General features: G+C 41.7%; 1 protein-coding gene across 1 annotated transcript in view; it reads right to left on the bottom strand.

Annotated features, from left to right (window-relative positions):
* tmf1 (TATA element modulatory factor 1) overlaps positions 1-24566 on the bottom strand; it is a 53140-nt gene extending 28574 nt beyond the window's left edge. Inside the window, exons 1-10 of the mRNA XM_070895197.1 lie at positions 24153-24566; positions 15402-16729; positions 10143-10246; positions 8908-9034; positions 7742-7847; positions 5093-5235; positions 4518-4684; positions 3582-3738; positions 2381-2473; positions 1049-1205 (exon numbers count right to left, since the gene is read on the bottom strand). Of these exons, the coding sequence (XP_070751298.1) occupies positions 1049-1205; positions 2381-2473; positions 3582-3738; positions 4518-4684; positions 5093-5235; positions 7742-7847; positions 8908-9034; positions 10143-10246; positions 15402-16729; positions 24153-24297 (2527 nt within the window). The 5' untranslated portion in view covers positions 24298-24566. The remainder of the gene's footprint in view (positions 1-1048; positions 1206-2380; positions 2474-3581; positions 3739-4517; positions 4685-5092; positions 5236-7741; positions 7848-8907; positions 9035-10142; positions 10247-15401; positions 16730-24152) is intronic.
* Positions 24567-27996: the final 3430 nt, after the last annotated feature.

Raw genomic sequence — 27996 nt, 5'->3', positions numbered from 1 at the left:
CGGATCGAAAAATGTTTTTGATAAGTTTTGCATTTAATATTTAAATTCTGAGGTGAATGGATTATCATATGCTACTGCGAATAATGGTAAGAGATTATACAGTTTACATCGTGCTGATGTAGATGCCTAGGCCGCCACCATTCTCAGACTCAATTTTAGGAATCTGTGCCTGCCCGAACCTAAAAATGAACCTAAATTAAATCAGTCTAACATCACAACAACCTACACTCAATACCAACATCACCCTAAACCTCGGCACTGACCTCCACTGGATCCTCACTTAATCCTGCCAGGCACACATCCTAATCTCCTTTTCAGTGCATGTGATCTACTGGTATATTATATAACAGGTTGTATATTACTGCAGTACAACACTGCCAAACTAACCATGTGATACAAAGTCTTAAAAATGAAATTCATACATTTGGGTCCACAGTGAATGCAGTTTTTGTCTGTTCTATTCTGCACGCTTGGGTTAAAATTAAAAAGTCTGTTTTCAGTCACCATGATAGTTCCAACCCATCTCACTATATCTCCCTAAAGCTACATTATTACATCAATTTTAATCATAATTAACATGCAACAAAATATTGAAAAGTTTACAAAACAAAACACAAACTTATTCATCACCTTCCAGCTACACCAATATCTCTCTTTCCAACCCCCAAAACAAAACTTGCAGCCTCAACCCTGACTCTCCCTTGCACTTGCATGTTAATGACTTTGTCCCACTCCAGCCCACATGTGCAAAAATTGATTCAGGAGGAAGTGACAACAAAATTGGGAATCTGCAGCTTAAAAGTCTGGGCCTGACTTTCTTATGAATGTATAAAGACTGTAATGAAGAATACATATTAAACATGTCACTTCAAGCCCAAACTACCTATGAACAACTCCTATTAATATTCTACAAAATCTTACTAATAACAAATATATGTTCATATTTTTGGAAAATGCTCAAGTGACTAGCTGGTTAATAAACTCGTGGTTTATATATTTTATGTGACAAACATTGTGGCCAGAACTTTAATGCATATTTAGTCCTTACTTAGTCGATTAGACAGGTTTTTTTCCAGTTTTTCCCAGGACGTTGACTGTGCCACAAGTGTGGCCTGTAGGTTTTCAATCTGTCGTAGCAGTGGTCTGCTTGCAGATGTAACACTTTGGCTGAGCTCCTGATTGCGATTATCTGCTTCCTGAAGTCGCTGTTAAAAAGTCATACTTGTTAAAAACGTCAGATTAAATGGCACTTTAATTCTCCTCAAACCAAGCAAACATTTACAAGTAATTAAACTACGTGCATGGGCTGATGGAAAGAATAAAAACTGCAGCAAGAATCTGTACTACATCAGTCTTCACTGTATATTGTTTTAAGGTTCATTACATATACAGATATACATTACGGACAGCTACTCCACTGTTGCCTCCCTATTTTAAAAAGTCCCATTTTAAAAGCAACAGCCACAGAGCAGCACCGTTTGACATCATAAAAGTGCTACCTTCACATTCGTCCTCCTCCTACAAGGCATAGGGCACATGAGCCACAAAGAAAATGGTATATGAATATGTGAAATTAAAATGTTAAAAATTCCACATTGGCACCAGAGGTATTTTATGGTATTTCAACATACAAATCCATTAGATAGTTTTCCATCAATCTCCCAATTGTACACATGCCAAGTACTAAGCTGTGTTTGACAATAACAGTGGTGCACATGGAGTTTCTTTCTTCACCTATTCATTTAATTGGGATTAGAATACACTCCTGATCAGATACAACTGAGACATGATTTAGTGAAGAACATAAATAACACAAATTGAGTAAAATGACTAACTTTTTTCTTTCTTTGACAATACACTGCCCCATCTCTTTTCCTGAAGATAGTGCCTTCTTATAGGATATAGTTCAACAGGCATCATTCACTGTCAGTACCTCATCCAAGTGACCATTAATCATGTGTGATCATTGACTGTGTATATCAGCACACTATTTGACAATGAATATCACAACTAATCTCTCATCAATTTCACCCAATGTTCATATACATACACTTCCAGCAGGGTTCCTGATAGCGATCAGGATAGTAACTCTGATCAATTTTCCCTTTTCCTAATCCTGGCGCGCTAAAGCCAATCACATTGCCCCTACCATCACCAAGCTAACTGCATAAATCAGCAATTGAATTGGAGAACTTTTTTGTCTGTACAGTTCAGCTCCTCACTAACTAAACTTGCTGAGACATGAGTAGAGCCACTACACATACCCAATTTGATATGAAAAGACTTTCCAAATTACAAATTTACAATTCTTGCTTTCTTCCTGTTTTCCCTCTTCCAAATGCTCCAATTCCAAAATTTGTATACAAGTGAAAATGTATACCTGCTGTAATTCACCAATTTCTTGACGTAAGTAGTCCTCTTTCCTGGCTTGTTGCTGTTCAGCCCGTTGAAGACCCAGTCTAAGGTCGCCCACCTGTACCACAACCAAATAGAAACAAGTTTACTACCTCATGTAAAATGCATACCAGATAGACATCATTTCTTAGTGCTAAATTCACTTTTTGTAATTTAATAATTTAACTATAAACTGAGAAGTACAAAATTCCCATTGTCTTTGACAATTAACTTACAAATTTAAGTATTTTGGCAAGTACTAAATCATATACAATTATTTTTTTTTTTTTAAATAGCTTTCAGGAGCGACAATATGTAAGCATATATCGCCCTTTTTAGGATGCTTTCTCTATCTGCTTTCCCTTCTCCCCATTGCAGATATCAACTGGGAAGGAAAGGCCAACTAACTCTCAAGCTCCATCAGTGCCATTCTAAGCCTGCTCTCGGCAGGTGCACTGGACCAAACCACTGACAACTTTCTCTCCAGTTTTCCCTCCCAACTGTTGGGAGGCACTTGGCTGCTGCTTCGTTGTGCTAAGACCAGAAGCTCGCCATTTTGGAAGAGAAAAAGCTATCTACATTTGTAATGGATAATCCACTAATATTACTTACAATCGAAGTACAGAAATAAAAGTTGAAGTACTTTTGAGTGAATGCGTATGCTTATAAGATGTCAATTCCCAAAACTAATTCACTCCCCCCGCCCCCCGATTTTTATCATATTGAATCATGGACAATATGGTCAGATGCACAGCAAAGCTGTCCCAATTTTGATTCCTGATCTGTGCTGCGTTAATTATTTTTAGTTTAGGCATTAGGGGCACGAGAAAAGACATCCATGTCCTTATGGTGTTCAGTTACATCTGCTAGAAAGCGAGAGTACAAATTGGATCAGAATCCCACGGTCAAGTAGCCTACCAACAATCTCCTCACAAGCTCACATGTGGCCCTGTCACAGTATCATCAAAAAAATGGTAATTAGGTGGGCTGAAAAAGTTTTTTGGGATAAATATTCTTTAGAACATGTTCGAGATTTTCAAAAGACAATATTATATATTCCATTTTTGTAGCTTGCACAATAGTTAAATCTTTGGCTACTGTATAATTTATAAATCAAAAATATATTTGCAGTATGTTAATGTGACTTTTTAAACATAAAATCAAACACCAAAATAAATTATACTGACTTGAACTGCAAGTGCCTCCTGTTGGTGCCTGGCCTCTTCCTGGGCTTGCTCCAGTGCCACTGACAATGCTTCTTTGGTTTTAATCTCATGACTCAAAGCTGCCTCTTGGGCTTCACTATCCTTAGCTGCTTTAGCCCTATGTAGCTCAGCAAGCTCTCTGAAGATAAGAAAGTTAAGTTAGGCAATGTGATGAAACAAATTACAAGGTGGCTATAGAGAACCATTTTACTGGGCAGCAGAAGCAGATTCTGAACTGCAAACCTGTTTATGGACTAAAGCAGGCAGCTACAGTAGTATTGATGTTTTGTTCTTCTCAAAATAATAGTGCAGTAATTCTGTGATCCTGCGCTCCCAATAGGAATCGGAACTCGTGGGAGCAGAGGTTGGAGACAGGACGACAGCATTGCGGCCCTGATTCTCCAACCAGTGCTCCCTATGAACACAGCTCCCTACTAGGAGTGTTAGATTGCAGAATTACCTGATAAGCTTGCGAGTCATAGCCCAGTACAAACCTCTTTGCTGTGTTACATGAGCCAATAGCCTCAATCCCATGTATTACAAAGCTTTCAATCTCAACTAGAAGACAGTCCCTTGAAGGGAGAGAAGGGAAATGTGAACATGGACGGATCTTGTGTACTTCCAAGCAACTGGTTGCAGAGAGCATGAGTGGCCTAGTAGTAGGTTGCTTTTTGTCTCACAGACGGGAAATGCTAGAGCTTGGGGGACCTAAAAGCAAAAGGACAAGGGGAAACAGCGTCCAAAATTGTGGGAATAAGTAACTATTCACTGTAATACATACAATCTTTCTCTGAATGCTTAATGAATAAATATAACATGCAATAATTAACTTTCTTTCCACTCCCACCCCTTCAACTTCGTGATCTGCAAGCCCTGTCTACCAAAGAAAAGAAAACCAAACCAAACCAATTCTCTTACTTGTAGGAACTGTCAAGTGCAGACTGAAGGCTGCGATTGTTCTCCTGCAGCTCATCGAAGTTCATTTTCAACTTGCTAATCTCTTTTTCCTGTCTCTCCACCACACCATTCAACTTCTTGATGTTCTCCCGGTGCTGTTTCTCCACTTCCTCTTTACCATCAAGCACCTGCAGCAAAACCACAAGTGTCAAGTGATTTTTTTTGTGTGTGTTTTATAGTTTACCTGTCCATAAACAAAAAAAAAATCATAATTAAATGCAACCTTGTTAAAAATGTAATTTTTAAGTAAAACTTCAGATAATTGTCCATTACTTCTGAAATATCCTACAATGTTTACCTTTGTCTATTGCACCAAGCATGCACAAAAACTGAACACAAAGCTAGAAACAAACTTTGTGTAGGCTAACAGGAGGTTTACTAGCCTTGACTGAGATATAGCGTGTAGGCTTGAATATCAACCAATCTCATCAAACCAGTTGTGGTATTTCAGAAGAGCTTATATTGCGTATAAACTAAAAGAATATTTTAATATCGTGGGCCAATTTCTACCGACAGCATGAATCTCATTCTCTGACCTGCTGCAGATGCTGAATTTCTTCCTCTTGCTCTTTGGTCTTCTTGCTCTGTTTTGCGACCAGAGTCTCATTTTCTTTCTCTTTAACCCTTAGTTTCTTTATTAAGTTTGAATTTTGCAGGTGTTGTTTAGAAAGCTTCTCCCCTGAAATCATTAACATTGTATTAAAAATAAAGTGTATGTTGCTTTGTCTCATAGCTTCTAACTACCAAAAGAAAAGGTTTCCCAGAACTAAAAGTTTACATCATTTTCTAGCAAAGATAAATTACAACTGAGGTCCAATTATTCATTATCCCTCTACTAAAATGTCTGGTATTGAGATTTTCTTCAGTTCATCCTGTTCTTCAGCACCTTTTGTCAGGGTCTTATGGAAATTCCAGGTCCACAGTTGTGGAGAGAGTATATTTGAATGTTTCCATCAACTGATACAGATTTAGAATGAGTACCCCTTAGGTGTCAGCAAAAATGCATAGCAAATATTTGTACCATTTATTGTGAGAAGGCACAATCTTTTTAAATTGAACAATGGAAGTTATTTTCAGGCTCATTTAAGAAACTCGCCAAGAAGAATTTAAATATCCAACCTAACCTTAAATCAAATAATAGCATTTCTGGTTGCTCCCAAAATGGGCATATCTAAATTATGTAAAAAAAATATGCTCTAAAAATGAGCCGGATTTTGCAGTCAGCAGCGAACAAACAGCGCCAGTCATTCATTACACTATCACTTGCCCACAGGCATTCTATGGGATTTTGCACTGGAACTTATGGTAAATTAGAGGGCCAAAACACCGTGGCACCCCCTACAGGGAATCTGGGACCTGTATGAACAGGACACGCAACTGTGTATCTCCTTAACCAATCAGATTGAAGAATTGTTACTGAACAGCCAGAGCCTGAACCAGGTAGTGCAAGTTAGAATATTTAATTCAATGTTAAATCAGGTACAGAAAACAAAATAAAGAGAGGAAAAGAAAGCCAGGATTAAGAGAGAGAGATAAAAGAGACAGAAACAGGAGACTTTAAAAAAAAAATCTCCAACAATAATTAAAATCTAAAGGAATGCAACTCCACACTTGTAAAACATTTCCGTGCCAGAGAGATTGTTTGGCAGCAATTAAGACTTATCACGCCGTTAAAAAATTACTTACACTAGAATGGACAAGCCCCAACATATTATGCAGAATATAGTGACTATCTATTATGCAAGTACAGCAACTTCATGCCGTTCCGTGTATTTCAATGCCAAGTCTCTCGACGGGATACCATTCTTGTGCAGCCTCCGGAGGATCAGGGCAACTCGGACAGCAATTTCCGGATTTCTGCATTTAACTGCACATGTGCGGTCCCCGGAAGTTGCAGTCCAATTTACACTTTAATGACAGTGAGCGCTGTTAGCCTCACTGTGATTTCTAGGGTCACTTCCCTAAGTACTCTGAGATGCAGACTATCAGGCCCCGGGGACTTATTGGCCCATTGTCTGTTGCAGACTTAAGTAGGTTTGCGTCTTAATACAAATTTATTTTTCTAAGAATACAAATAAGTTAATATGTAGAGATACCTACAGTAAGGATGCATGATAAAGGAGAGGCGAAAAAGAAATATCTCCCCACATGGTTATCTCTATACATATTAACATTTTTGCTTTTAGAACTTGCCCTATATTACAATGGTAACTACACTACAAAAGCACTTCATTGGTTGTGAAGTGCTTTGGGACATCCGGAGGTTGTGAACTGCTCTAATTAAAAGTCTATTTCTGTTAGAAAAAGCCAGCATGAAATGGTTTTATGAGGGTTTTCTGGACAATTGTAATACAGGTATTAAACACTTATTTGTTGGTTTTCAAATGTTTCAGAAGAATTAAATGATGATACACGGAATATCTACTTAAAAAAAACTTGAGCTAAACTTTTCTTTACCTACTTCTTGACATACAGCCAGATTGACTGTTTTAAAACAACTCTCAAAACAAAAGGCATGGGTCTGCTTAGTATTGTATCATTGCACTATCTGAGCTAGTCAGTGAGCTATGAGACCATGCTAGTAGAAACCAATGCAGCATTAAAAGCAATTCAGATAATGCTACCTTACTTCATCATCATCATCATAGGCAGTCCCTTGGGGTTGAGGATAACTTGATTCCACACTATAAATGAGTCCTTAGGTGACTGATGAACTCATTTTAGACGGTGGAAGATGCCCGTGCGTGAATTCTTTTAACGTGGGGTGGCCGTTGCACACCAGCCACCACACGGGCTTGACAGAGCTAGGTCTTGGTCCAGTGGCAAGGGAATCCAAGACGACTGGAGACCAGGCTCCACCGCATGTGCCCAGTACATACGCACAAACTCAAACATACTCCTACTGTCCTCCTTCCTTTCTCCATCACACAGAACCTTTCTCTACGTGGAATTCATATTACGCAACGTGAGCCTCACGACCTCACAGCCTTACTTACAGTATAGTTAATTAGTACAGGTCTCAAACTGTGGGCTGGTCAATTTTGGGGGGATATTATTCAGTGATCTTTTTCTGCTTATTAAGGTGTGAAATGTCAATGCTGGGGAATGTTGGCCATTGAATGTGGTTATGCTTTAAAATACTAAGTGATTCCAAAACTTTGATATTAATATCACATTTTTCCTACCTTCCTCCAGCAGTCCTTTGATCTGCTCCTCTTTCTCTCGCATTAGATCTGCTGTTTCATTAGAGGTAAATCGAGTGGACAGCTCTGTCTTCATAGCCTTTACTTCCTAAAAGCTCACAAATGACAGAAGAAAAATTATAATTTTAACAAAAAATTACATATATATATATATTTGTACGTATGAATATTCACATTCTTTCAAATATTTCAATTTATTTCCATTCCAACTGTTGGTAGTTCAGCAAAATCAAGCAGCTAGTTCATAACTTAATTCTGATTTCCCTCTTACAGCTGTCCTCCCCATCTCCCCAGAATGGATAAAATGCAGGAAAAAGGAAAGTTAGTAATTGGAACACTTTCTCTCTCTCAGCATTGCCCACAGTTTCTGTTTTATTTCTCACACATTCCTTCAGAAACTTTAATGTTGCATTTTAGATTTGAACACAAGAAAATTCAAAGAACGATAACGGCCCAGAAATTCCAGCCTTCCAGGTCCGTACGCTGAAAACCGGCTTTTCCGATCTGTCAAGCTTGGAGCTCGACAGATCCTCCACATCTCGGGAGCGAAGACATTTGCAAGGGCAAGATTGCGGGATTTACCCATCCCTTGCCCAGCAAATGACCTGAAAACTCTTGCGCCTGATAAAAGCAGGCACACAGCCTACTTTTACAGGCATAAGAGTTTTAAAATACACAAAAACATTTTAAAATAAAATTATAAAAACACATTTTATTGTTTTAAAAACCCACCCCACTACAGTAAGTTTATTTTAAACCATAATTAAAAAAATGTTTTAAAAAATTGGGAAAATATTTTTTTTTATAATATCTCATTTAAATTGAAGTTATTTAATAAATATATGTGGTGTATTTTTTCTATTTTTTAATTAGTGTTTTGGGTGTTGGGGGGTGGGAGGGGATTCTCGTTCATAATAATGGGAACTCCGTTACCTTGATTGGCTGCCCAGAGCCATGTGACTGCAGCTCCAGCCCTGCGCATGCCCAGAAGTGCACGCGCTGTGATGCGCAGTCAGTGGAGGCCTCAGGACCGGGAACTCGCGCGGGCGCAGCAGGAACAGGTAAGTGCACATCTTTTTAAAGTTTTTTTCCTCGATCGCCCGCGAGAAGCAGCCAACCAGGATTTCTGGGCCAACAACTCTGCTTACCTTTTTAACATTATCCCTTTCTTTGCAAGCAAGCTGGGCTTTCTTTTCAGACTCTGCAATGCGTTGAGTGAACTCATCTTTTATTGATGAGATACTGGTGCTTTCCTCCTTCAGTCTAATCAGCTCACTTCAATAACAATAAATATGAGGTAAAGGACTTTAGTTTGCTTACAACCATTACGTAATAATTCATGTAATAATTCAAAATTACAGACTGGCATTAATTATTACATAACAGGAAAACTAAATCAGTATTTTAATGATAAGTTAGGAAATATAAACTCTGTGGATCAAAAGGAACAAGCACAACCTTACCAGAAGTGATCTTACTTTCCAGGGCAGTGGTAACCAGAATGCACCATACTTGCAACTGGAATGAGTACAGGCAACTTGTATCTTCTTTTACCAGGAGATTGAACTCAATCACAATCAGATTTTTCTCCACATTTACAGGGCACTTTGACCCTTAACATATCAAACTACTCTTATACTATGTTGGACAGTATCTGAAACTATGATCCAGTACCATTAAAAAAAACTATGGAGGAACAGGGCTCAAAATTGGCAATGGAGCTGTACAACACAACACACTTTGCTTCCTTATTCTGCCCCATTATATTTTTCTTGTAATATATAGGTGAAGCTTATATTATTAGCCCAGTGCTGTACTAGGACTTTGGTTGGGCATGTATTTTTTTCATATCCCGAGTACTTGAAATATAAGAAACATCCACCAGAAAAATTACAGACTTTGTCTTTCCAAACTTCAATTGTGCCTGACGGGAGCTATCAAACATTGAATTAAAGTTCTAGTTTGTCACTGGTTGTGGGAGAAATTTGAAGTGATGAATTAAAGCCCAAGTAATATTGATACTAATATGTTTTTTTTTTAAACCGGTAATAACACTATAAACACATTAAATAAATGCTTGATAAACCAAAGATTGCAAAGATTTGATATGAGAAACATGCTTTGGAATTTTTCTAGAACTAATATTAATACCATACTGAACACAAAGAGCAAAACAAAAAGAAATGGCCTGCTATTGACTTCTACAAAAATTTGAGAATTGTACACAAATGAATGAATTAAGCTAACAAATAGTTGTTTTTCCCACTCTGTGTACTTGCTTTGGTATAAGTCACTCTGTTTTAAAAAAAAAAGTATTTGGTTCTGTAAGTCTTTGTAAGCTATTATCTTATACAGATAAAACACTTTAATAAACCTTACTTACTCTTTCAGGTTATCAATTGCCTCCTCCAATGCTGCCTTATCTTTGCTAACAGACAACAACTGTGCTTCTCTCTTTTCCAACTTGTCTGTCAACTCATCAATTATCTGAAGACCATTAAAAGATAAACATAAATAATACTGCAGCTATGATATCAACTTTAGCAATATAAAGGAGCAACAATCTGGTCAGGAGCAAATTTCAAAAACACACACTATTGCCAAAAGCTGGCAATGAGCCAAACAGAGCAAGCAGGTTCCTGATTCAAATACTAATCTGTGTTGAGCTAACTGATCTCAGCCTGGGAAGCCGTGGGAACAATATAATTAGTACCCCTTGGATTGGGAGTGGAAAATAAGCTAGGGGTCCTGTTCCCATTTGGTAACCAATGATCCCTGCTGCAATTGCATGTGTGTGAAATCAGGTGAAGACAAGACAGGACTTGGCTGTAATGTTCCCTGTGGTCAAATACCCTGCCAACAATTAATAGTCACCTAGACAAGTTGCTAGAGGGCAAGCTGTGTCTGTGGAACCATACCAGAGTAAATTGGTGGAAAAATATAAAGAGAAATGGCCAAAAACAGGAATGAAAATATTGGAAATGTAGCAATACTGTAAAAATCAGGCTGTATAACAACAGTTTTAAATAGCTTTGACCCCTTTAACAATGTGATCTGTAAACAAAAAGTACATTTCATGTTCTGTAATTTCAGAAGCTATGATTTGTTATTTCTGTATAAATCATTTCACAAATCACTATTCCCTGTAACTGCTGGTTGCATTGTCATAACTATGCATTTCCAATTCTTTCGTCCTGAATTATACTATCCAGAAACGGATAAAGAGTTGCAGTTACATGGATAGACTGGAGAAGCTGGAGTTGGTCTCCTTAGAGCAGAGAAGGCTAAGAGGAGATCTTCTAGAGCTGTTTAAAATCACGAAGGGTTTAGATAAAGAGTAAACAAAGAGAAACGGTTTCCAATGGCTGAAGGGCCGATAACGAAAAGGCACAAAATTAAGGTGATTGGCAAAAGAACCAAAGACGACATGAGGAAAAAATAATTTATGCAACGAAAGGTTAGCGATTTGGAACACACTGCCTGACTGCATGGTGGATACAGATTCAACGGCAGCCTTCAAAAGAGAATTGGAGAAACATTTGGCGAGATATGGGGAAAGAACAAGGAGTGGGACTAACTGGATTGCTCTTCTCAGACTTGATGGGCCGAATGGCCTCGTTCTGTGGTGTACTAAATTCTACCTTTCTGTGAAAGCTGTTCAGCCTAAACCATACAGGGAGGTGAGCTCTGATTAACATAGTTGGCATTCCAAGTAGGCTATTATACACTCTGGTGTTTACTCATGAAAATATGACAAAATTTACTCTTATGCTGACACTACCTATTCCTCCTTCACCAAAAAATGAATCCCATCACACAGGAAAAAGTTTTGAGCGAAGAGCTAAGACGCAAGAGACGACAAATCCCATACATTACAAAAAATGGCAGAGGTAAACAGCCTGCTCATAAATTGCAGCAATGATACATTCTAAAAAGGGAGGGAGAACAGCCAGTTGTCGTGGTGCACATTGGTACCAACGACATAGGTAAAAAAAGGGATGAGGTCCTACGAGATGAATTTAAGGAGCTAGGAGCTAAATTAAAAAGTAGGACCTCAAAAGTAGTAATCTCGGGATTGTTACCAGTGCCACGTGCTAGTCAGAGTAGGAATCGCAGGATAGCACAGATGAATACGTGGCTTGAGCATTGGTGCAGCAGGGAGGGATTCAAATTCCTGGGGCATTGGAAAAGGTTCTGGGGGAGGTGAGACCAGTACAAACCGGACAGTCTGCACCTGGGCAGGACCGGAACCAATGTCCTAGGGGGAGTGTTTGCCGTGCTGTTGGGGAGGAGTTAAACTAATATGGCAGGGGGATGCGAACCAATGCAGGGAGACAAGAGGGAAACAAAAAGGAAACAAAAGCAAAAGACAGAAAGGAAATGAGTAAAAGTGGAGGGCAGAGAAACCCAAGGCAAGAAACAAAAAGGGCCACTGAATATAAAGGGGCTGCAGGAGGGGTCAAAACTAAAAATCATGGTTTAAAAACTAGGATGAAAACACTCTACCTAAATGCAAGCAGCGTTCGAAATAAAGTAAATGAGTTGACGGCACAAATCATTACAAATGGGTATGATTTGGTGGCCATTACAGAAACATGGTTGCAGGGTGGCCAAGACTGGGAATTAAACATACAGGGGTATCTGACGATTCAGAAAGATAGACAAGAAGGGAAAGGAGGTGGGGTAGCTCTGTTAATAAAGGATAATATCAGGGCAGTTGTGAGGGATGATATTGGCTCCAATGAACAAAATGTTGAATCATTGTGGGTGGAGATTAGAGATAGTAAGGGGAAAAAGTCACTGGTCGGCGTAGTTTATAGGCCCCCAAATAATAACTTCACGGTGGGGCGGGCAATAATCAAGGGAATAATGGAGGCATGTGAAAAAGGAACGGCAGTAGTCATGGGGGATTTTAACCTACATATCGATTGGTCAAATCAAATTGCACGGGGTAGCCTGGAGGAGGAATTCATAGAATGCATACGGGATTGTTTCTTAGAACAGTATGTAACAGAACCTACAAGGGAGCAAGCCATCTTAGATCTGGTCCTGTGTAATGAGACAGGAAAAATAAACGATCTCCTAGTAAAAGATCCTCTCGGAATGAGTGATCACAATATGGTTGAATTTGTAATACAGATTGAGGGTGAGGGAGTTGTGTCAGAAACGAGCGTACTATGCTTAAACAAAGGGAACTACAGTGGGATGAGGGCAGAGTTGGCTAAAGTAGACTGGAAACAAAGACTAAACAGTGGCACAATTGAGGAACAGTGGAGGACTTTTAAGGAGCTCTTTCATAGTGCGCAACAAAAATATATTCCAGTGAAAAAGGGCGGCAAGAGAAGGGATAACCAGCCGTGGATAACCAAGGAAATAAAGGAGAGTATCAAATCAAAGACCAATGCGTATAAGGTGGCCAAGGTTAGTGGGAAACTAGAGGACTGGGAAAATTTTAAGCAACAGCAAAGAATGACTAAAAAAGCAATAAAGAAAGGGAAGATAGATTACGAAGGTAAACTTGCGCAAAACATAAAAACAGATAGTAAAAGCTTTTACAGATATATAAAACGGAAAAGAGTGAATAAAGTAAATGTTGGTCCCTTATAAGATGAGAAGGAGGATTTAATAATGGGAAATGTGGAAATGGCTGAGACCTTAAACAATTATTTTGCTTCGGTCTTCACAGTGGAAGACACAAAAACCATGCCAAAAATTGCAGGCCACAGGAATGTGGGAAGGGAGGACCTTGAGACAATCACTATCACTAGGGGGGGTAGTGCTGGACAGGCTAATGGGACTCAAGGTAGACAAGTCCCCTGGTCCTGATGAAATGCATCCCAGGGTATTAAAAGAGATGGCGGAAGTTATAGCAGATGCATTCGTTATAATCTACCAAAATTCTCTGGACTCTGGGGAAGTACCAGCGGATTGGAAAGCAGCTAATGTAACGCCTCTGTTTAAAAAAGGGGGCAGGCAAAATATAGGCCGGTTAGTTTAACATCTGTAGTGGGGAAAATGCTTGAAACTATCATTAAGGAAGAAATAGCGGGACATCTAGATAGGAATAGTGCAATCAAGTAGACGCAGCATGGATTCATGAAGGGGAAATCATGTTTAACTAATTTACTGGAATTCTTTGAGGATATAACGAGCATGGTGGATAGAGGTGTACCGATGGATGTGGCGTATTTAGATTTCCAAAAGGCATTCGATAAGGTGCCACACAAAAGGTTACTGCAGAAGATAGAGGTACGCGGCGTCAGAGGAAATGTATTAGCATGGATAGAGAATTGGCTGGCGAACAGAAAGCAGAGAGTCGGGATAAATGGGTCCTTTTCGGGTTGGAAATCGGTGGTTAGTGGTGTGCCACAGGGATCGGTGTTGGGACCACAACTGTTTACAATATACATAGATGACCTGGAAGAGGGGACAGAGTGTAGTGCAACAAAATTTGCAGATGACACTAAGATTAGTGGGAAAGCGGGTTGTGTAGAGGACACAGAGGCTGCAAGGAGATTTGGATAGGTTAAGCGAATGGGCTAAGGTTTGGCAGATGGAATACAATGTCGGAAAGTGTGAGGTCATCCACCTTGGGAAAAAAAAACAGTAAAAGGGAATATTATTTGAATGGGGAGAAATTACAACATGCTGAGGTGCAGAGGGACCTGGGGGTCCTTGTGCATGAATCCCAAAAGGTTAGTTTGCAGGTGCAGCAGGTAATCAGGAAGGCGAATGGAATGTTGGCCTTCATTGCGAGAGGGATGGACTACAAAAGCAGGGAGGTCCTGCTGCAAGTGTATAGGGTATTGGTAAGGCCGCACCTGGAGTACTGCGTGCAGTACTGCGTGCAGTTTTGGTCACCTTACTTAAGGAAGGATATACTAGCTTTGGAAGGGGTACAGAGACGATTCACTAGACTGATTCTGGAAATGAGGGGGTTACCTTATGATGATAGATTGAGTAGACTGGGTCTTTACTCGTTGGAGTTCAGAAGGTTGAGGGGTGATCTTATAGAAACATTTAAAATCATGAAAGGGATAGACAAGATAGAGGCAGAGAGGTTGTTTCCACTAGTAGGGGAGACTAGAACTAGGGGGCACAGCCTCAAAATACGGGAGAGCCAATTTAAAACCGAGTTGAGAAGGAATTTCTTCTCCCAGAGGGTTGTGAATCTGTGGAATTCTCTGCCCAAGGAAGCAGTTGAGGCTAGCTCATTGAATGTATTCAAGTCACAGATAGATAGATTTTTAACCAATAAGGGAATTAAGGGTTACGGGGAGAGGGCGGGTAAGTGGAGCTGAGTCCACGGCCAGATCAGCCATGATCTTATTGAATGGCGGAGCAGGCTCGATGGGCTAGATGGCCTACTCCTGTTCCTAGTTCTTATGTTCTTATGACACAGAAATGAAGTTTTCCAGTGGGAAAGGGAAGATGACAGAGAGAGAGAAAAAGGGAACGCGAGGAAAAGAGGGAGAGAAGAGAAAATATTTTGAGGGAATACTGGAACTTCCTTGAAGATTATATCCTGGGGAGAAAAGAACTCACACTGTAATCATTATGAAGTGAATCCTGCACATAAAATCACCTTTTTAATATTAGCGAGGACTACTATATAAATTTACGGTAATATAAACAAGTTTACCTCTTGTAATTGATATTTTTCAAATTCACCATTGGGTTGACATTCATCTCCAACAGTTCCTTCTGACGGCCTGTTAATTACTATACTTTCTGCATTTTGGTTCTCAATTACTGTCAGACCAAGTACAGGCAAGATCTCAGGTTGCTCACTATTCACTGGTGTTGCACTTCGACCGCTCTCTTCCATTTCACTTTCGTCAAGTACATTCTCTTTTGGAGTGTCATTTGTGCTCTCTTCAACATTGTTCACCAGTTGGTCAGTTGGCAAAGCATTACAGACAGACTGAGTAAGAGGCACCGAGGCCACATTACAGCCCCGACCCGTCATTTCATCATCCGAATTAATTTCACTCACGCTCTGGCTGTCTAATGACTGCACACTAAAAGTGTCAATTCGCTCAAAAGCATCTGAAGAGCCAGAGCTCTCAGTAAGTTTCTGATATTCATCAAGACGGTGATAGTCAGTACAGGCCGATGTTGAGAGTAGCTGAAAGGATGTCTGCATCAAGTGCAGGCTGGCCTTTGAATCTACAGCCTCCTGTCTAGAACTAGCAGAGCTCTCACTAATGACACTCTCATGGTCCAATACCTCAATGTCACTGGTGGTTGATGTTCCTGATGAAAATGTACTAATGGGTGGAGAAGGAGTGTTACTTTGCCGGTCCTCAGATTTTTGCTCTTTTGCCTCCAAAACCGAATCCTTCACTGGGGGAGTGTGGGATTTTGATGGGCTGTCAGGCGGACTCACTGACTGCTCAGTTTTTACTGAGTTTTTATGCACCCTTTCATTACTGGAAGCAACCAAAGCATTTGGCTTCATTACTTCAGAGGTCACAGGGATAGTCACAGTTTCTGTCTCAGTTAATTTTACTTCATCCTTATTCTGCAAGTCTTCACTTGCAAAAGATTCTGAACTTTCAGCTTCCACACATAGCAACTGACTATCATTAAGTTGATCTGATGTCTTAAATTCTGTGTTATCTATTTGGGCTACCATTATACAGTTCTCTTCAGAGTTTGTCTTTTCCAGCACAGTTAACTCAACAGATTCAGTGAGATGAACAGTCAATGTGTCTTCTACTTCTTTGGGCAGCTGAGATTTGGTTGGAGGTTTAGAGACAACTGGAGTTTGCTCAATAGTTTGAGCATCTGTAGAGTTCAGAAAGGCATTGAAGAAGGTCTCAGATTCATCTACCACAGTCCGTGTAACTGGTGTGGTAATAGCTTTGGGTGAAGCTGCAGAAGGTTCGGGACTGTCCTCTGAAGGCGATCCCCATTGTGTGGAAACCCATCCTTCGCTGATGGAAGAGCTTTTTCCCGACAGTGTTGCTGCAATTTTTTTAAAGTGATACAGTGTGAAGACAATGAAAACTATTCAGCTTTCCATTTTAACGGACTTAATGTATAGTTTCATGACTAGAGCAATTTAAGCAATTACTTAATCAATGACACATTCATTCTCTATGCAGCAACTTACAGTTACATAGCATTATTCAGGCAAAACAATATCTCGGAGCACATTATCAGGGGAGATATCAACATTACCATGAAAAGGAGATCTTGTTTGAAGCAAAGGCATATTGAAGAGAAGGGTTTTTAAGGAGGATTATGAAAGCAGCAAAGCAGTAGCGAGGTGAAGAGTTTATGGGAGTTTACGGGACCGGGGGCATAGTGGCTGAAATATTAGCCTCCCGAGTGTGTGAACAATGATGGCAAGGAGGCCAGCAAGGAGAGCATTTTGAGAAATCAATCCTCGAGGTGATGAATATGTGGAATAGGACTTTGGCTGCATTAGAGAAGAGCATTTAGGGGTATAAAAAGATATGCTATACAGGTGGAAGAATGAAGTCTTGGAGATGGTCTGGATTTGGGGTAAAATGATCAGCAAAGGGTTGAACAGAACACAAAGGTTGCACACCACATTGGCTCTAGTGACACAGCAATTGATGCACTTCATGCAGGTTTCTTAATTTATGGTTATTCAAAAGTATAGGCTAAATTCAATGTAGATAGAATTGTTTTTGATCCAATTTTTTTAAAAGCAAAGTAATGCTTACACAAAGTTAAACATATGCTATACAGTGATGTTGGGATTATTTCCATAAGACAAAATGTTATCATACTCTGCTGTCATAATGTATGAGGACACTAAGAAAAGTCCTTGTCCGTCCAAAAATATTCCAAAACATGACATGATCACTGAGGCGCTTACCGCCCATCAGCATCATAGCGAGAAGGAACCCTCAATAACTGCAAATTATCCTTCCTCAACAAACATGCCCTTCCAAAAACATACACAACACACAAAAGCTACCAATATATCTGGAGTGGCAAGTATAACAAAATGGCTTTAGGAAAACCTCTTCACTATTAGGCTCCTGTCAAACAGAACATATTTTCGGTCAGGCACTCAATAACTCGCCTACACTTTCTATCCTCAGAACAAAAACCCCTAGCGACTGAATCCATCACTCCAGAAGTACTTCAAATTTACATAATTTAAAGACTGAACTATATTTCCACAACAAGAATCCTTGCCTAAAGTATAAAACTTTGCTCAAAGACTTTAGCCATACAATAGCAACTTTGCTGTTGTTTCCTCTATATCAAATGTTTGCCTTGCTCTCCTGCCGATGACTCCTAGCTGGGACAATTTCAATGGACATCGGTTCCCCTCCAGTACTTCAAAAGATTGACTAGTATTCATGTACAAGACTTGGCAGTGAGGGGGGTATTTTAGCCTAGCCTACCCAGCAATTTCAGCAGGGGTCACTGGATAATAATCAGGAGGAACCCTAACCAATTTTTTCCTCCGTAACCTAGAGATGAGCCCAACTGCCCTGCTACTGGGGCACTGTCATTCCAGCTTAGATCGGATGCCAGTACTTACCAGGAATCAAACCAGGTCAATATAACTCCCTAGACTGTATGGCTCAGCCTCTGATTGTATAAACATGCTGAGCAACTAGGCTGGAGAAGGGAAAACAAATACTAATCATTTTAAACACCATGCTTGATGGGAGCATATGTAATATACTGATTAAACTCAGGAAGATGTGAGCATAAATTAATTGACAGCCACTCGCAAGTTAACAGGCCTGCCTGGTGTGTTATTATAAATTATCCTCTACTTAGAACAGATTTCAAGATCATATTTTAATTTTGATTAAGACTGTTAGTGAGCAGAATTCAAGAAATAAAATACAAAATTGCATTTTTCCTTCAGGGCTATTCTCTGCTTTCTGGTTTAGAAACTGCTACCTTGGTCCACAAAGGGGGCTATGTGGATGAGCACAGAGAGTTTATTTTCAGCATTTAAAATTTTTTCTCACGGGGAACCACATACTTTGGCAGCTTTTAAGGAGACACACAAATGGCAGCATTCAGCAGTGTATAGGCATCTATTTACAGCACCTACTGAATAGCATTTACTTCTGGTGGATAATACTCGTATTATCTTGTTTATATTTTTCAGGGTGCGGGTTAGGATCCTTTCGTTTGCAACTGAGTTTTCATATGATTTACTTACATTTCAACAACTAGTGGATCTCCATGGCATTAGCCGCAGAAAGTCAGGACAAAGCATTTGCCTCAGTGCATTCGAGATGCTGTCAGTATAGTTTTGGGGGTCGATAATTTTTGGAGCTAATCAGGCTCCATCTACTGGTAGAGGCGTGTAGCTGCAGGTGTGTCTGCACATCACAGAACGGTGATGCCTCAATATGGACCGCATGACAGCCATAGTGAATTAATTATAGACGAGACAAGATGTACAGGTTATATTTGACAAAAATGGTTGTACAGCATGCAGCTCAGCCTGAAGGAGCAGCTGGGAGGGGGGGGTGGGCGCGCGCCAGTCGTGTTCAAGTGCCAAAGGTATATAGATACTGTCAAGATTCAAACGGGATGGCTTCAGCTTTGCTGATGTCGAGTTGTGTCTGGAGTTGATGGTGGTGATGGGAGAGGTAGCGTTGCGTATCATCAATGGACATGCTGAAACTAATACTATGCTTGCAGTTGATGTCACTGAGGAGTAGCACGTACCTGATGAATAGGAGACAACCAAGGATGGAGTCGCAGGGCACATCAGAGGATCTCGAACATTATTTGAAGTGACATAGTGACCGCTGGAGCAGGTAGAAGTGGAATTGCGAGAGATCAATGTCACTGAGGTGGACTGGGGAAGATTGCAGTACAAGTTGAAGCTGCCTTATCCGGGACTCCCTTATCTGGCACCACCCCTCGTCCGACACCATTCCCGGCTGCTCCGACATGAACAAATTGAAGTCCTTCCTCGCTGCCGACTCCCGCGATCCACCACTCCCCCCCACCCCCCCCCATGATCGCTCTGCCGCACTCCCAGCCCCAAGATCCCCTTGCTCAGTAACTGTACCATCCAATTCAACGTGACCTCCCCTCGTCCAGCAAAATCCCTTATCCGGCACAGGCCAGCTCCTGAGGGTGTCGGATAAGACAGGTTCAACCTGTAAACAGTGCCGAAGGCGTCAGAGAGATTAAGGATGGACAGCGACTTGTAGTTGCAGTAATCCAGAACGTCATCGTCTTTACATTCTATTTTCAGGTGGAAAGGTGTGTTTCTCAAAGTGAAATACATCAAAACTGCTCCTGTTTCTAAACTGAAATAATTGAGTGAGAATTCACACTTTGGGTTTAAATTAAGTTGGTCATTTTTCTTGTGGGAAATGCTGATATTTATTAGAATGCTTTGCTCTTTTCTTGGTCTTCACGTGACTGGCATAATTTATAACCAAGCAGATCTGTTCATAGCTAACTTTACTCCCAAGCTTACAGCACTGCGACTACAATGCAGCTAGTAGATGTGTGCAGTTGTAAGCTGGTTATGATGCTCTGTGTCCTGCTGTGGGATAGCACCTAGCCTCCATTTACTTCCAGCACCCACCCACAGTGGTACAACCGAGTTCAGCATACGAACCCTCATCACTTTTAAAAAGCACTTGGATGTGCACTTACAGAGCCATAATCTACAGGGCTACGGACCTGGTGCTGGAAGGTGGGATTAGGCTGGGTAGCTCTTTTTCGACCGACACGGACACGATGGGCCAAATGGCCTCCTTCGGTGTTGTAATTTTTTAATGATTTCCTGACTGTCATGATGGGCCCCACCTACCAGTAATCTGAAAGCAGTAATCTGTGCTACAGCATTATGATGGCCCAGGCACTCTTTAGCTTTTTGCAACTGAAGAACAGTGCAGAAGATGTGACTATTGGATGAATTGTTTGCTTTGAGGACATTGTTGTCGGCAATTTGGAAATATTGTGTGCTTTTCTTTATGACTCTAAGATCAGTGAAATGGAGCAACAGCTATATGTCTAAACTTTGAAGTCAGCAAAACTTTAAACAAGACTGAAACTAATGGCACTACACTACATACAGGCAGATTCTTCATTGTAAACAGTACATTTATTTCCCACTGACCCCCCCCACCCAGTTTACCTCAGCTATTCTAGTCCTACATTATCTGCGGAATGTTCTGTACCATTAATTTTGACCGAAAGCAACAGTTTATGAACTTTCCCTCAAAGTATATTGGAAAAGCTGAAAAGGCTGTTTTTATTTTGAATTTCTTTGAAGTGTTGGCCAATCTGTACACCCTACATCAGATTTCAGATTCGTTTGTATAGTTTATCTTTGTTATTCCCATTTTAATTTACCTATTTATCCACTTTAATGACTGCTTACTTAGCTTATTATATCATAGAAAATTACAACACAGAAGGCAGCCATTCGGCCCATCGTGTCCATGCCAGCCGACAAAGAGCTATCCAGCCTAATCCCACTTTCCAGCTCTAGGTCCGTAGCCTTGTAGGTTACGGCACTTCAAGTGCATATCCAAATACTTTTTAAATGCTATGAGGGTTTCTGCCTCTATCACCCTTTGAGGCAGTGAGTTCCAGAACTCCAACACCCTCCGGATGAAAAAAATTATCAAATCCTCTCTTAAACCCCTACCAATTACTTAAAATCTATGCCCCGTGGTTAGTGACTCCTCTGCTAAGGGAAATAGATCCTTCCTATCCACTCTATCCAGGCCCCTCATAATTTTATACACCTAAATAAGGTCTCCCCTCAGCCTCCTCTATTCCAAAGAAAACCCCAGCCTATCCAATCTACCTCATAGCTAAAATTCTCCAGTCAAGGCAACATCCTCGTAAATCTCCTCTGTACCCTCTCTAGTGCAATCACATCTTTCCTGTAATGTGGTGACCAGAACTGCACGCAGTACTCTAGCCATGATCTTACTGAATGGCGGAGCAGGCTTGCTAGGCCAAATGGCCGGCTCCTGCTCTTATTTCTTACGTTCTAACTAGTTTAAGCATAATCTCCCTGCTCTTATAATCTATGCCTCGGCTAATAAAGGCAAGTATTCCATATGCGTTATATGCTATTTGAGCATAGATACCTGCATTGCATGTACATTATAGTTTAAAAAGTACTGCATTGTCTTCTCAACCGAAATATTTTTCACAACTATTTCCCAAATAATTCCTTTTAGCTCATCGTTCATTCCTCTGAAGTTTCATTTTTAAAATGATTCTGCCCTACTTACTGCCTGCCGGATAATATTAAATTTAATTATATTGTGGTGACTAGTCCCGAGAGACTTAACTGCTATTTTATGGATGGATCCTAACTACTACTAAAAGTCAAATTTAGATGTGAATTATCCGCAGAGGAATCCTTGACACATAGGAGTCAAAAAGCAATCTTGCACCACCTAATTCTGATTCTGCTACCTCGCTTCCATTAATGAATTCCCAGTTTATAGTGAGTTCATTGAAATCAACCATTATTGCCTTTACTTCTTCATGTTAATGGATTTCCCATAGCATTATTGCTCACATGCCAGACACTCCCAAAGCAAGCGCTCTACTCGGAACTCCTTTACAGCAAACAAGCCAAAGGTGGGCAGAGGAAACGTTACAAGGACACCCTTGAAACCTCCCTGATAAAATGCAACATCTCCACTGACACCTGGGAGTCCCTGGCCAAAGACCGCCTTAAGTGGAGGAAGTGCATCCGGGAGGGTGCTAAGCACCTCGAGTCTCATCGCCGAGAGCATACAGAAATCAAGCGCAGGCAGCAGAAAGAGCGTGCGGCAAACCTGTCCCACCCACCCTTTCCCTCAACAACTATCTGTCCCACCTGTGACAGGGACTGTGGTTCTCGTATTGGACTGTTCAGTCACCTAATGACTCATTTTAAGAGTGGAAGCAAGTCTTCCTCGATTCCGAGGGACTGCCTATGATGATGATTTACAGTCCAATCCTTTATATTTTGTCTTTCCCAAGGACATTACTTCACCCTCCTAATTTTTTTCTGAACATGTAACTATGGCTTTCTTGGCTCACATCTTTTCTAACCATCCAGAACATCTCAAACTCCCCATACTGAATTAATTACCATTTTGTCAATCAAGCTTGCATTATTTTGTGTTGCTGTATTTGCTTCTAACTCAAGCATTGTTACAAATGCTTCTAACATTTTAAATTAGAGCACTACAATCATTTAATTAGTAGGGAAGGAACCAATAAATAGCTGCATGTACACAGAAACACTAAACTTAGCTGATGACATTCCACTTTAAAATATTGTTCTGTTGAAAATGTTTTATTCTCTCACTTGGTATCAAATATGCTGGTACCATTTTTAACATTTAGCTCCATTCTAATTTTGTTTTGATTAAAAACATTTAAAGAAAAATGTGTAAAGAATTAAAATATTCAATTATAGTATTGTCTTTGTATGTATTCCCAATGTGTGCCAGTCGAAGGAGGAAATCATTTGGAAAAATCACTCCCACTTTTGGGAGCAGTGAAGCTGAACTTCAAAGCATTAAAATCTGATTCTCTCCTTTTAAAATGCTAATGTTTGGCTTAATTTCCTATTTTGCTTGATTACATTTTTTAAATGTTTTAAAAGTATCTGCAATCATCAATTGCATTGTCAAATGTGTATTCACAAATCAAAGTGAGATGAATTAAATTGCAAGGGGAAACATTAAAAGAGTCAAATATGGGGCAAACAATCACAGGACCAAAGCTCAAGCGGCTTATATCTCTGAATTTCATATCAATTGGAATGTGCTGTTAAACGTTGTGCTTATACTGTCAGATCACTATTAAGTACTGTCAAAAACACAGAAAGATGGCAGTAAATCTGTTTGCATTTGAAACAGTCAAATTACAGAATTCTTCAGACCACACTTTGCTAAAACTCCACAGCTGCAAAACACTGAACAAATATATATTCTGTCAAAACACTGCCTGCAATTCTTTCTCTTCATCTAGGTGCTTCCTGTACTGATGCTTTTAGCAATACAACATGTAAATGACTTTTCTATTACAGTATACTTTTACATCATCAAAAGTAAACTTACTTTTCTAAATTTGGATATGTGATTTAATCTTCCAAAGATCAATTTACAGGTATACCAGCAGACAGCCTGTTGACAATCCATTTGAATAAACAGCAGAAAGTAATCTATAGAACTAGTTAAAATTATTTACATATACACACGATGATAAATAATTCGCAGCAAGTGACATGACAAACACAATGTCAGCTTCAGAGTAACACCCTCTAATTATTGTGCTGGACAAACGGGAGAAAGAAAGGCGGAGAGGCAAGAAAAGCATTAGTGGGCAGACAAAAAGCCAAGTTACTGAGACACTGAAGCGGGGCTGAGAAAGGGGTGTGGGGGCACTGTACCTTGCTCATATCCCGCGGTGATACTGCCAGCCCACGAGCCCCCCTCGTCCTCCTGGATGTCTAACACCCTGTCGATCGATTTCTGAGCCTGGGACAGCGCCTGTTTAGCGAAGCTCGACAGATGTGAGGCATTGAACCAACTCATCGTGCGGCAGCCTCCGAGCGCACACACCGAGGCCTTTTAAACCGTCCGGGCCGGCGCCGGTGATCGCTCTGCACCTAACGGCCTCTGCCGCTCCCCAGGCCCACCCCGGACTCCGTTAGTGGCGCGGCGTTCAGCAGCGGCGGCGGCCCGGGGGGGACGCTGATGGCGGGAGCCGGATTGTTTCTCCAGCCTCCCTCGCAGCTCGTCCACGTCGCAGCAAACAACCCGCAGTGACGTGCCGTCCCACAGCACCTCGCGCCGGCCGGCGGAGCCCTCACTCCCAGCCTGCCCCGCGCTGGCCGCACTCCCAGCCTGCCCCATCCCGCCCTCACTCCCAGCATGCCCCGCGCCGACCGCTGCCCGCACTCCCAGCCTGGCCCCGGCCGGCCGGCCGAGTGATGCCCTCACTCCCAACATGCCCCGCGCCCCATACTGCCCTCACTCCCAGCCTGCCCCGCGCCCCACACCGCCCTCACTCCCAGCCTGCCCCGCGCTGGCCGCTGCCCTCACTCCCAGCCTGGCCCGCGCCGGCCGGCCGAGTGATGCCCTCACTCCCAGCTTGCCCCGCGCCCCACACTGCCCTCACTCCCAGCCTGCCCAGCGTCCCACACTGCCCTCACTCCCAGCCTGTCCCGCGCCCCACACTGCCCTCGCCCGCACTGCCCTCACTCCCAGCCTGCCCCGCGCCCCACACTGCCCTCACTCCCAGTCTGCCCCGCGCCCAACACTGCCCTCACTCCCAGTCTGCCCCGCGCCCAACACTGCCCTCACTCCCAGCCTGTCCCGCGCCCCACACTGCCCTCACTCCCAGCGTGCCCGCACTGCCTCACTCCCAGCCTGCCCCGCCAGAGTCCGATGTTGGTCAACTCCTGCTGGCGGCACTGCTCCGAGTTGACATTCCCAGCTCACTCTGTCTGTCCATCACCTGGAGGAATGATTTTTCCAGCGTTTTCCTCGTGCCGTCCGATCTCTACCCTTCACAAACTTTAGATAATCCAGAACTCTGCAGCCAATGCTCCAGTGGATCAACAAGAGTTTTGTTCTCATTTTGAAATCACAATCTATTTGGGTAATATCCTTCAATCACGTGTCCCGGTCTCTCTGCCCTACAACTATTTTAGTTGAGACGTAAATCAAATGCCCCCTTTTGGCAAGGGCACTAGAACTCACAAATTAACATTTTCAACTTTAACAAAACTTTAAATCAAATTAAAATTTGGTTGCCGGGGGTGATGATGCACTCCAGTCCCTCCGGCGCCCACCTCTCGCGGAAGGCCGCGAGCGTACCGATGGACACCGCGTGCTCCATCTCCAGGGACACCCTGGCTCGGATGTTACCGCGGAAGAGAGGCAGGCAGTCGGGCTGAACGACTCCCTCGACCGCCCGCTGCCTGGACCTTGGCCGTGCCCAGGAGCAATCTCTCTGCCCTACATTCCTCTGACAGTAGATGATTGCTTCTCCTACTCCATCACAGCCTAGTTGTTCATGCCTCTGCCCTCTTGGATGTCTTCCAAAGCCACATTTTATTCTTACCTCACTCCCTACATTCAAATGCCTTCTAAAAGCATATAAATAGTAAACGGGTAGTAAGACGAGGGTTGGGGCTGATTTGGGACCAAAAAGGAGACCTATGCATGGAGGCAGAGGGTTTGGCTGAGGTGCTAAATGAGTACTTTGCATCTGTCTTCACCAAGGAAAATGATGTTGCCATAGACATTGTAAAGGAGGTGGAGGAGATACTGGATGGGATAAGAATTGATAAAGACACGGCACTAAAAAGGCTGGCTGTACTTAAAGTAGATAAATCACCAGGACCAGATGGGATGCATCTTAGGATGCTGAGGGAAGGGAAGGAAGAAATCACGGAGGTACTGACCATAATCTTTCAATCCTCCTTAGAAACGGGGATGGTGCCAGAGGACTGGAGAGGTGCAAATGTTCAAAAAAGGGTGTAAAGATAAATCCAGCAACTATAGGCCGGTTAGTTTAACCTCGGTAGTGGGGAAGCTTTTAGAAACAATAATCAGGGACAAAATTAGCAGTCACTTGGACAAGTGTGGATTGATTAAGGAAAACCTTAAAGCCAAATCGTGTTTAACTAACTTGATCGAGTTTTTTGATGATGTAACAGAGAGGGTTGATGAGGGCAATGCGGTTGATGTGGTGTACATGGATTTCCAAAAGGCGTTCGACAAAGTGCCACATAATAGACTTGTCAGCAAAGTTGAAGCCCATGGAATCAAAGGGACAGTGGCAGCATGGATACGAGATTGGCTAAGTGACAGGAAACAGAGAGTAGTGGTGAACGGTTGTTTTTCGGACTAGAGGAAGGTATACAGTGGTGTTCCCCAGGGGTCGGTACTGGGACCACTGCTTTCCTTAACATTTATTAATGACTTGGATATGGGTGTACAGGGCACAATAAAAAATTTTGCAGATGAAACAAAACTTGGGAGTATAGTGAATAGTGAGGAGGATAGTGATAGACTTCAGGAAGACATAGACAGGCTGGTGGAATGGGCAGACATGTGGCAGATGAAACTTAACGCAGAAAAGTGTGAAATGAAAAATTTTGGTGGAAAGAATGAGAGGAAATATAAAAATAAAGTGTACAATCCTAAAGGGGATTCATGAACAGAGAGACCTGGGGATATATGTGCACAAATTAGTGAAGGTGGCAGGGCAGGTTGAGAAAGCAGTTACAAAAGCTTACGGGATCCTGGGCTTCATGAATAGAGGTATAGAGTACAAAAGGATAGAAATAATGATGAACCCGTATAAAACACTGGTTCGGCCTCAACTGGAGTATTGTGTCCAATTCTGGACACCACACTTTAGGAAGGATGTGAAGGCCTTAGAGAGGGTGCAGAAAAGATTTACGAGAATGGTTCCATGGATAAGGGATTTCAATTACATAGATAAACTGGAGAAGCTGGGGTTGTTCTCCTTAGAGCAGAGAAGGTTGAGAGGAGATTTGATCGAGGTGTTCAAAATCATGAGGGGTCTGGACAGAGGAGATAGAGAGAAACTGTTCCCATTGACAGTTGGGTCGAGAACCAGAGGACACAGATTTAAGGTGATTTGCAAAAGGACCAAAGGCAACATAAGAAAAACGTTTTTTTAACGCAGTGAGTGGTTAGAATCTGGAATTCACGGCCTGAAAGGGTGGTGGACGCAGACTCAAGAATGCCTTTCAAAAGGGAATTCAATAAGTACCTGAAGGATAAAAATGTGCAGGGCTAGGGGGAAAGGGCTGGGGAGTGGGGCTAGCTGAGGTGCTCTTGCAGAAAGCCAGCACGGGCTCAACAAGCCGCGTGGCCTTCATCTGTGCTGTAACCGTTCTATGATTCTATGAACCACATCTTTCATCTTCCCCTTAGCTCCTTCACTTCCTGCTTCGTGTCACCCTCTCCCTCCTGTAAAGTGATACAAAGTACCCGTTTATGTGAGGACTACTATATAAACACAAGATATTGTTATAAAAAGTTTAGTCAGTCCGAAAGATTGAAGAGTCCAAATTCCTCTAAACATTAAGGAAGAAAGATGCTACATTTATATAGTGCCTTTCATGACCTCAGGACGTCCCAAATGTTTTGTTGCCAATGAAATACTTTTGAAGCTGCAGTCACTGTTGTAATATAAGGAAACATGACAACCAATTTGCACACAGCAAGGTTCCACACACAGCAATGAATTAA

The sequence above is a fragment of the Pristiophorus japonicus genome, chromosome 12 (assembly GCF_044704955.1).
Source record: "Pristiophorus japonicus isolate sPriJap1 chromosome 12, sPriJap1.hap1, whole genome shotgun sequence".
Lineage (NCBI taxonomy): Eukaryota > Metazoa > Chordata > Chondrichthyes > Pristiophoridae > Pristiophorus > Pristiophorus japonicus.
Note: the sequence above shows the minus strand (reverse complement) of the source record. Positions and strands in the feature narration are given on the sequence as shown.